General features: G+C 45.8%; 1 protein-coding gene across 1 annotated transcript in view; it reads right to left on the bottom strand.

Annotated features, from left to right (window-relative positions):
- Positions 1 to 8821: 8821 nt before the first annotated feature.
- LOC110386078 (retrovirus-related Pol polyprotein from type-1 retrotransposable element R1 4) overlaps positions 8822 to 11525 on the bottom strand; it is a 3515-nt gene continuing 811 nt past the window's right edge. Inside the window, exon 3 of the mRNA XM_062670186.1 lies at positions 8822 to 11506. Coding sequence (XP_062526170.1) covers positions 9286 to 9987 — 702 coding nt within the window. The 5' untranslated portion in view covers positions 9988 to 11506 and the 3' untranslated portion in view covers positions 8822 to 9285. The remainder of the gene's footprint in view (positions 11507 to 11525) is intronic.

The following is an 11525-nucleotide window of genomic DNA, read 5'->3' as shown; positions in this document are numbered from 1 at the left end:
CGTCATTGCCTTTTGCCACCCTCTTTATGGGGTGTACTAGAAAAGGTAATGTACCTATTTGTAATATTGTCGAACTTCGGTGTAGTGTTGTCAACGAGTCTCGTATTTATGATCGATATTATTGAGTTATTGTTGTTTAGAGGTTTGAAAAAAGTTGTAGAGTTTTTATAATCGTCTTCAAAGCGGAAGCTATTGATCCGATTGTAATTTTTGTGCTAATTGTATTGTTTCGGTATCTTTTTTGTTTGGAACAAACAAACGAAAATTCGTAATGTTTAAAATTCATGAAAGGTGCAATGTATTATGGTATCTATTGCGTAATAGAAGAAACTTGGAAAAACGTCAAATGGCATGACGCTTTGAAATAACAGTACACAAATAACCAACCGATTCACTGTATATTTCTCATCCAGTGGAAAATTTATTAAAAAACAACACCGAAACACGCATTCTTTCTGTTCAGTTGTTGGTCCCGCGAATGCATGAATCGATAGACCTTTAATAGAATATATTTATTATTAGAATGTATTTATAATTTTTTTTTTTTATTGTTTAGATGGGTGGACGAGCTCACAGCCCACCTGGTGTTAAGTGGTTACTGGAGCCCATAGACATCTACAACGTAAATGCACCACCCACCTTGAGACACAAGTTCTAAGGTCTCAAGTATAGTTACAACGGCTGCCCCACGCATCAAACCGAAACGCATTACTGCTACACGGCAGAAATAGGCAGGGTGATGGTACCCACCCGCGCGGACTCACAAGAGGTCCTACCACCAGTAATTACGCAAATTATAATTTTGCGGGTTTCATTTTTATTACACGATGTTATTCCTTCACCGTGGAAGTCAATCGTGAACATTTTGTTGAGTACGTATTTCATTAGAAAAATTGGTACCCGCCTGCGGGATTCGAACACAGGTGCATCGCTTCAACACGAATGCACCGGATGTCTTATCCGTTAGGCCACGACGACCACTATTTAAAATAATATTTGGATTTAATCCCGGAAATATCTATTTAATAATGTCATATAATAATAATATGTTAGTGTTTTTTTTATTTGTCATCACATACAAAGCGATGGATTGAAATGATTTTTAAATTGATGTATTAGAGGGTGACATAGGATACCTTTTATACCGAAAAATCATCTCGTTTTCACGGGAAACTGACACTTTTCCTTGAACACGCGAGCGGAGCTGCGGGTAATAATAATAAATAATAAATATTTACTAACAATCACGCCACGTTAACTGGTCCCGTGATAAGTTCGTAAAGAACTTGTGTTACAGGTACCAGATAATGGAAATAAATGTAATATTTTTATTATACACATACATATATTTAATATACATCCATAACCCTGGAAAAGACATTTATATTTATCATACAAATATCTTCCCTTGGCGGGATTCGAACCCGCGACCCCCTTGTGTAGTGACCATGTCACTTACCACTACACCAGACGGCCGTAATAGCTAATATAAATAAAAAAAACACATTATGTATTTAAAATTGTAGTTGAGTTACATTATTTTATTACAAATTAAGCCGGTATTTATCGCGGTGCACATCTGTTGCAATTATTGTACACGAACTCATTGTAAAGCCCCAAATTATCTTTTATCCTGACGTCAATACCGGACACCATGGAAACCACAACGTAAATGGTACTATCACCACTCAATTTTACTTGTTTAATGTTAAAATAAATAATAGTTACTTGTTTTTCATTTTTCAGTTGAATCTCAATTTTTTTTATATTTTAAATATGTATTTAATATTTTTTTAAATATGAATTGTCATCGGTCCTTAATAAGTATGCCAAATTTAGAGTTAATCTGACGTTTTGAAGGGGGTTAAAATCATGTTCAAAGATTCCGTTACATACCTACATCTATATATTAATACGTGAAGCAAAAACTTTGTATTCCTTTTTACGAAAATTGCGCGGACGGAGGAGTATGAAATTTTCTACACTTATAGAGAATATAAAGAAGAAGTGCACAATGCTAATATATTTTTTTAATAATGCGTAAAAGATACATTGAATCAATAAAGAAAACATTACACACACTACATACCATGTATTTGACACACACACGCGTGCATACTATTTATTGTCTTGACGTCGGTCAAATTGAGAACAGATTAAATATTGTTTGTCTTTATTCATATTTTTTTATAGTGTAACCTTGGCGAAATTTGTGATCATAGAAGTGTAAAATACAATCATAATAGTGTACAAACTTACAATTCCAATTATTTATAGTCGAATTTCGACTACTGCGGGACCTCTAGTACTAACATAATACGTCTGAAGCTAATAAAAGCGTATTAAAAATATACATTTCTTTCCTAGTGTACCTATCTGAAAATTTTCAAAAACTATAATTAGTATAATTAGGACTCCACGGTAGTCCTTCTGAGGAAACATTACGAGGGATGAAAGGCTAATTGGTTTAAGTGACATCTTTTTTAAATTTACAGGTGAACCATTTAAAGTTTAAGGGGAAAATATCATAACAAAAAACTTCTTCAGCTATTTCAATGGAGTAAACTTCATTGAAGTTCAATTAAAAACATCGTACTGTTGATGCTAATACCAAATAACAGTAACACGCATCTTTAATTACAAAGATATATGTCGCGTATTAAGCAAAAAGTCGATTAAACCAAATGGCTTTTCACCCCTCGATTATAAATTAGAAAGATTCTATAAGATTAATGTTCCCGATAGCCAAGAAGTAATTTTTTATAATTATTTTAATAAAATGAATTTTCTGGTGGTAGGAACTCTTGTGAGTCCGCACAGGTAGGTACCACCGCCCCGCCTATTTCTGCCGTGAAGCAGTAATGCGTTTCGGTTTGAAGGGTGGGGGCGGCCGTTGTAACTATACTGACACCTTAGAACTTATATCTCAAGGTGTGTGGCGCATTTACGTTGTAGATGTCTATGGGTTCCAGTAACCACTTAACACCAGGTGGGCTGTGAGCTCGTCCACACATCTAGGCAATAAAAAAAAAACATATTTGGTTAGTTAACGAATAGGTACGCGCAGTACTATTTATTGCCTACAGAAACATTTATTATTAATGGAGTGAAATGTGAACTACACAGGTGCACTCTGTACTAGCCAGGTCATACGACATTCCGTTTGGAGTTAGAAACTATAGCGTTTATTAGTTGTATCTGCGATTTGAAACGAGTATAAATATAGCAATATAACTATATATCAGCGAGTAGCACTATTTATAGTTTTTTTTTATTGCTTTGTTGGGTGGACGAGCGCACGGCCCACCTGGTGTTAAGTGGTTACTGGAGCCGATAGACAGCTACTACATAAATGTGGCCACCCACCTTGAGACACCTTGACCTTTTACTTGACCCACCTTGACCTTTTACTGGTGGTAGGACCTCTTGTGAGTCCGCGCGGGTAGGTAACACCGCCCTGCCTATTTCTGCTGTGAAGCAGTAATGCGTTTCGGTTTGAAGGTTGGGGCAGCCGTTGTAACTAATCACGGCGTCCCTGCGTATCTCCGTCGGTTGATCGGGTCCTACCTCGAGGATAGGTCGGTCGTGTGCACCGGGCACGGTGGGACGGTGCTCCGCTTCCCCGTCCAGCGCGGTGTTCCACAGGGGTCGGTCCTTGGCCCTCTCTTGTGGAACATCGGCTACGACTGGGTCTTGCGTGGCACCCTTAGTACTCCTCTCCCGGGTCTGAGCGTAGTTTGCTACGCGGACGACACTTTGGTCGTGGCCCGGGGGAGGGACTTGCGAGAGTCTGCCCGTCTTTCCTGTGCGGGGGTGGCCTTCGTCATCGGCAGGATCCGACGGTTGGGTCTGGAGGTGGCGCTTGATAAATCCCAGGCCCTGTTGTTTCACGGGGCCCGGAGAGCGCCGCCTCAGGGGGCCCACCTCGTGATCGGAGGCGTTCGCGTCGAGATCGAGGCAACCGGGTTGCGGTACCTCAGTCTCGTACTGGACGGTCGTTGGAGCTTTCGCGCTCACTTTGAAAGATTAGGTCCCCGACTGATGGCGGCCGCCGGCTCGCTGAGTCGGCTGTTGCCGAACGTCGGGGGGCCTAACGTGGTGGTGCGCCGCCTCTACACGGGGGTGGTGCGGTCGATGGCACTGTACGGGGCTCCCGTGTGGTGCCACGCCCTGACCCGCGACAACGTTGCGGCGTTGCGACGTCCGCAGCGCGCGATTGCGGTCAGGGCGGTTCGTGGATACCGTACCGTCTCGTTCGAGGCGGCGTGCGTGCTAGCTGGGACGCCTCCCTGGGACCTGGAAGCGGAGGCGCTCGCTGCGGATTACGCGTGGCGATGCGATCTCCGCTCCAGGGGGGAGCCGCGTCCCGGCGCGGCGGAAGTTCGAGCGCGGAAGCTTCAATCTCGGCGTGCCGTGCTCGAGGCGTGGTCTCGCCGCCTGGCGGACCCCGCCTACGGGCGACGGACCGTCGAGGCGATCCGCCCGGTCCTCTCGGACTGGGTGAATCGCGACCGAGGACGTCTCACCTTCCGAGCGACGCAGGTGCTCACGGGACACGGCTGTTTCGGTCGCTACCTACACCTCGTCGCCCGGAGGGAGCCGACGCCGAAGTGCCACCACTGCAGTGGCTGCAACGAGGACACGGCGGAGCACACGCTCGCGTACTGCACCGCTTTTGTGGAGCAGCGCCGCGTCCTCGTTGCAAAAATAGGACCGGACTTGTCGCTTCCGACCGTCGTGGCTACGATGCTCGGCAGCGACGAGTCCTGGCAGGCGATGCTCGACTTCTGCGAGTCCACCATCTCGCAAAAGGAGGCGGCGGAACGGGAGAGGGAGAGCTCTTCTTTCCTCTCGGCGCCGTGCCGCTGCCGTCGAGCCGGGGGTCGGAGGAGGGCGTTTGTCCAGCTCCAGCCCCTATGAGGAGGCAGTCTCCTCCCGGTGATGGTCACGGGGCGACCTAAGGAGGTTGAGGCTGCGCCGCACGCTACCGTCACTCTAGCGCGCTGGCACCAGGAGGACGGGACGGCGCGTCGGCGGCTGCGGACTGCGATGCGGTCCGCATTTTCGTCGTCGCTGTCGTCGCCGAACATACTGTTGAAGAGCAACCCGGTCGGCGGTGTATCGCGTTCCGACCTGGCAGGCTGGTTCTGGCCCAGCGGGGTATCCCGGAACACCAGCGGCACCGCCCGGGCGGCCTGGTAGGGCCGCCGTACCGCGGAGACCGACGTCGTTGGTCGTCGACTATCGCCTCGACGACCCGTCGGTCGGGCGTCCTCGGGGTGGCGCCGCGTGTCTGGTTGTAGTGTTGACCGCGGGAACCCCCCTACTCTGTCCAGGTTCTGACCCCGGACGGAGATCGGACGTCGGGTGTAAGAGTGCAGGGGAGTCGTTTAGTGGGTGGGCCCTAAAATCCTTGGGCCCGCGATCTGCTCTCAACACCTGCAGATCGTTAAGTCTCACATACCCCGCGCGCCCCCTAGGCGCGGGGACCTCGTAGGAGGTTCGGCCCTCTACCCGAAAAAAAAAAAAAAAAGCCGTTGTAACTATACTGAGATCTTAGAACTTATATCTCAAGGTGGGTGGCGCATTTACGTTGTAGATGTCCATGGGCTCCAGTAACCACTTAACACCAGGTGGGCTGTGAGCTCGCACACCCATCTAAGCAATAAAAAAAAAAGACATGAGTTCTAAGGTCTCACTTTTAACACTATAACAGCTGCCCCACCCTTCAAACCGAACCGCATTACTGCTGCAGAAATAGGCAGGGTGGTGGTACCTACCTACCCGTGCGGACGCACAAGACTTCCTACCACCAGTAATTACGCAAATTATAATTTTTGCGGGTTTGCTTTTTATTACACGATGTTATTCCTTCACCGTTATAATTAGCATTATAATAGTGTTATCTTTTAAATGACAAGTCTTTTGTTACTGAACTCGTGAAGAAAGAGATAGGGACGGTTTATTCATATCGGGCGATGCGACTATGTCAGGGTCAAAATGCCACAGAAAGGTCTAATATTTCTGAGCAATTACGTATCGCGCACATATTTACGACTTTCACATAATAGTAATAATTTTTTTAAATAAAAATGCACTTTTTTTGTAGTAGTAGTAGGTACCTGGTTTTACAACGACGCGATTTAATACGAACGACATCGTGTTCAAGTTCCAATTCGAACATTTTTCAGATGTTTTACTTTAAAATACGCTTGTATTTAGACCGATACTTTATTTGCGTTTTGAAATTCGTTGGACCTTGAAAAAATACCATATCTTTTTTCCATCATCCCGCCTAGACGAAAAACGTTTCAGTGTGGTCACAAACATTTTGGCAAAATTAAGAAACCGTTTTAAAATCAACTGCGACTCAGAAATATTGAACCGGATTTAGCTAGATTGGCAGAAAGTCACTAGGTTCATCAACATTCCTCACTACGCAGAAACCCGCCGCCGCCGAGCAGGAGGTCGGGACCGGGGTACCGTCCGTAACCCGGCTCCCTAAGAGCTTCGAGCTCCACCCGCTTTGTGCGGGAAGGAACCTAGGCGTGGGGCGGCGTGGTAGGTTGCGTTCCCCTGACCGCTCCGGGGGAAGGTGTAGCGCGGCGCTATCAATCGGGCTCTTGGCCCGTCGACCGAGGGAACCGGCAGTCATGTTACTGGCGGCCGCTGGTCCGGCGTCTGGGGGACGGCGGGATGGATGTAATGTGCTCTGCCTAAACCCTGTCCCGCCGTCTCAATAGCTCCGACTGGGTTCCCGCCCGGTCTGGGGTAGGGCGCCGGCTGTGAGCGGCAGGAGTTTTTAGTGAGGTTCGACTCCCACATACCGTGCGGGTGGGGATCCGGCGATTTTCTCCTGTGGAAAAAAAAAGGTTCATCAACATACTGAATTTCTATGTTTTAATTATAAATAAAGTTAATAATTATTATTTATTTTATGATGAATTTGATGTCTATTTATTTTGTTACATTTTTATGAGATAATTATGTCAAGCTTATTCGCTTCACCAAATAGCAAAGTTTTTAGATTGTTAAGTATTTTATTTCAATAGGAAGGAAAACTAGAGATTTGTTAAGTAATTTGATTAGGGGCGTCCGAGGTTGATTTCGGAAAAGGAGTCTTTTGCCTAAAATTGTTTGGGAACTCCTGACTGCTATATGGAATCCCTATTATTCACTTAATGTCTAAAGATGAGTGGCAGAATTCACGTTACATGTCTATGGGCTTTGGTATCCATCTCACCTCAGATGGGACGCGAGTTCGTTCACCCCTCTATTTAACAAAACAAAAAACACTGCACGCCACAGGAGTAGAATTCATCTAACTACATTCATAGTGTGTGGATACGCAGATGTAATTCTTCAAATGAGGTTTGAGGAAAGTCCTCAGCAGTAGGCGGCTATTTGGCTGTGCCTCTGGCATTCAATGCTGATGTCCATGAACAACGGTGACCCCCGCACCATAGGTGGGACGGAAGTTCACTATGCCCCGAATTCAAAGCTTGGCACGCCGAGCTCTCATTACGCAATAAAACCAGACCTGTCGCAGCCGGCGGAAGGCGATGCTCGGCTTTGGCTCAGAAGTTGCATTGCCGGCCGGAAAGTGATGCTCAGCTTTGGCTCGGAATTTGCATTGCCGGCCGGAAGGCGATGCTCGGCTTTGGCTCGTAATTTGCCACGCCGTCATATTTGTTCCCTAAGTTTTTTTTTAATATTCGACAAACACAATTCGTTCATATCCAAGTTTTTTATTTATTGTTTGAATAAATGGACGGCCCACCTGATGTTAAGTGGTTACTGTTTACTACCAAGTCTGCCGGGTCAGCTAGTTTAGACTAAATATAGAAGAGATATATTAGTTTAGTTTTACGAAAAATTTATAACAGTTTACGGAATAGTGAAATTATTAAAATAATGTTTTTATAGCAAAAAAAATCTTATCTTGTTTTTGTTTGTTTAATCGTTCAGTTAAAGGAATTTTCTTCGATTCCACCTATATACAATATTGTATTTATATATTGGATTTATGTAACAAATAGATAATAGCTGTATAAGTATAATAACTAATTATGAATTTTTATTGTTCTTCATCGGTAAAAGAGGTCGCAGTCCTATTGCAATCCTATCGCAGTCCAGTCGCGTATTACTACTTTACGGCAGAAACGGACACATTGTTGGCATTTACTATTGTTTAATTAACTTAAAACTGTGATCGGTCATCGACCTGTAGAATTGGAGCAAAATTGCATAACGTTGTTTTTGTGAACCGATCCCGTGGTTCGTCAGGAACGTCGACCTCCATGACGACCTGGACTTAGAGTCCATCAGTAAGTATCTGCAGTCGGCGTCCATGCGCCACTTCGATAAAGCGGCACGACACGAGAACCCTCTCATCGTGGCCGCCGGTAGCAACATTCCCGATCCTGCGGACAGAATGGAAAGCAGTCGACGTCGCCCAAAACACGTCATCTCGGATCCTCCCGATCCACTAACGGTGCTTTTAGGTACTTCAAGCACCGGTCACCGTTCTCGTCGAACCCGTCGCTTGCGACGAAGGGCTCGACGAGTAAATTAACTCTCAGACACAGCCCACTGAATTTCTCGCCGGATCTTCTCAGTGGGTCGCGTTTCCGATCCGGTGGTAGATTCTGCGAAGCACGGCTCTTGCTAGGGTTCGTGTTAGCAACATCGTCAGGTTTGAGCCCCGTGAGCTCACCTACTAAAGTTAGGGTTACGCTGACATAGCCGCTAGGGCTATCAGCTTAGGTAGGAAAAAAAAAAAAAAAAAAAGTGAACCGATGAAATAGACGTTTTTTTTTTTTTGGTAAGGAGGAAATCGCCGGACTTCCGCCCTCCACTGGGGACGGCGGGCGGAGCATGTCGGAGTCGAACCGACTAAAACCTCCTGTCGCTCAACAACCAACGTCCAAACCTCACATGAGACAGAACTCATGAAAAGGCAAAGGGGGGAAAGTGAAGTGTTTAGTGCGGAGCACATCTCTCCCATCACCCTCCCCCTCGGGACGCCGGACTGGCGGTCGTCGGCGCCACGACCACCAGCCCTCTCGGTCGGCAGGCTATCCGGAGCCCGCCTAGATGGCGCCGGTTAGAGTGAGCTATCCTGCGGAATACCCCGCTGGGTCAGAACCAGCGTGGGTCGAGGATAGCCGGCCTTCCATCACCCGGATGCTCTTGCGTAAAACGCGTGCAGAGCAGCTTGCACGACGCCTTCTTAGGTCCTCCTCGGCGGTCCCCAGACCGACATATGAGGGGGACCCGAAACACTTAGAGGGCTTGGGCGAGATCCGCCTCCCTGGCCCCCGCTCGACGGCGGCGGGCTTGCGCGTCTCTAACGCGCCCCGCCGCCTCCTTCTGCGAGATGGTGCACTCGCAGAAGTCGAGCATCGCCTTCCACGACTCGTCGTCGCCGAGCATTGATGCCACAACACTCGGCAACGACAAGTCGTTTCCTATTTTTGCGACGAGGACACGGCGCCACCCCTCCCATGCGGGGCAGGCGACGAGCGTATGCTCTGCCGTGTCCAAGTCGCAATCACAATGGTGGCACTCTGCCGTCGGCTCGGCTCTGATCCGGTGCAGGAACTCACCGAAGCAACCATGCCCAGTGAGAACCTGCGTGAGCCGGAAAGTGAGGCGTCCTCTGTCACGATTCACCCAATCCACAAGGACTGGGCGAATCGCCTCGACGGTCCTACGACCAGCCGAAGGATCGGCCAGCCGCCTGGACCATGATTCCAGCACGGACCGCCGAGATTGGGCCCTCCGCGCTCTGACCACACTGGGGCTGGGACGCGCCACGCCCCGGGCACGAAGGTCAGCCCGCCACTGATAGTCAGCGGCGAGCGCCTCCGCTTCCAGAACCCAAGGCGGCGTCCCAGCCAGTACACACGCCGCCTCGAAGGAGATGGTGCGATAACCACGAATGACCCTGACCGCGATGGTGCGTTGCGGCTTTTGCAGCAGCATGAAATGGACGTAACGTAATTTATTTTTTTATTTTTTTTTCGCGTAGGACTCGGTAATAATAATACCACATTATCTCCGAGAGACCGCGTTATCGCCAATCAAATGCGACATTGACATTTCTACGTAGATATGAGGCACTCGTATCGATTAACCCTTTTTTTCTCCTTTTCGCTTTCATTACCGGACTTAGCGAAAAAAAAAGCAGTTTGACGTCGAGGCCCCTTTAATATTTTTCTAAATAATTCGTCCTAAAAGAATAATCTAGAGTTCTGTACTCCGAGAATAAGGCCGAATGCCTTTGTGCCTCTGCTGTTAAGAGTGTTAAAGTTCAAAGTAGTCGACTTGTGAATTGATTAATTAATCTGTTATTCATTATTTATGTAAGTTAGAATGGAGGTTAGGAAGTTAGGATGAAAGCTAGGAGATGTATGGAAATGGTAGTGCAAGGTAGAGGGAGAAGAGGTCGACCGAAGAAGACATGGATGGAGTATGTGAATGACGATATGAGAGAGAGAGAGAGGAGTGAGTGTTAAGATGACGGCTGATAGAAGAGAATGGGATAAGATGGAGAAAAAGAAGAAGAGAATGCACTAGAATGTTACCTTGTATATAAAAAAAACGTAAAAATGTAACCAATGAAGAAGATTTTGGTCAGTGCTTTGCCCACAAGACTGGTTTATTATTATTATAATTATATGGAAGTTATTTCAGTATTAGCTATACAATTACAGACAGTACAGTATTTGTAATACCTACATTAAAGCAACTTATGTTACATTTAAAACGTACTGAGCAAATAAATTATTTTATTGGTATAAGCATAGTAGATGTTACAACCCAATTTAGTTTTTAATACGAAATATTACCATATTTAACAACTATTCATCTTATTAATGAACTAGACCAGTCATTTTTTTTTTAATTATCTAAATAGATAATAAAAGAAAAAAATATATTAATAATTTAATTTTAAAAAATAAATAAATAATCTATTTAGATAATATAGAAAAAATGATATAAGATAAAAAAAAAACTGGTTTAGTTTAAATTTTGGGAACTGGTTTAGTTAGTTAGTTTGTCATTTTGGAAATGAATACGAAATACGTAATGTTGAGTTAGTTTTGTAGTACATTAGACCTTTTGCAGTCAGTGCAGTCTACAGTATATGGATTTACTTGATTATAAATGGTTATCGTCTCTCGTGGGGCAAATCTAAACCATTTTCTAAACCTATTTGGTATAAGGACAAATCTAAGGTTCATTTTGGAGTCTGGATAGTGCATGGCCTAATATCTTATGATCTCTAGTAGTGCGAAATTATAAAAAATACTCTTCTTACATTAGTGGATGGATTGATTAAGGCGTATGGAAGTCCAGTGGGAGTTTCGAAGACAGGTAGCAGGGTGTCGGCGACCTCGGCGGCTTTGTCTCTGAAGATGGTGTCACCGGTCAGAGCGTAGCAAGACAGCAGACCTCCCACAAAACGTATCGTCGTTTCGAATACTGATAGTTCGGAATCCTACAAAACACAAGCTCGG

This window comes from Bombyx mori, chromosome 9, assembly GCF_030269925.1.
Source record: "Bombyx mori chromosome 9, ASM3026992v2".
Classification (NCBI taxonomy): Eukaryota; Metazoa; Arthropoda; class Insecta; order Lepidoptera; family Bombycidae; genus Bombyx; species Bombyx mori.
The sequence above is the reverse complement of the archived record's forward strand: the minus strand, read 5'-3'. Positions and strand labels throughout refer to the sequence as shown.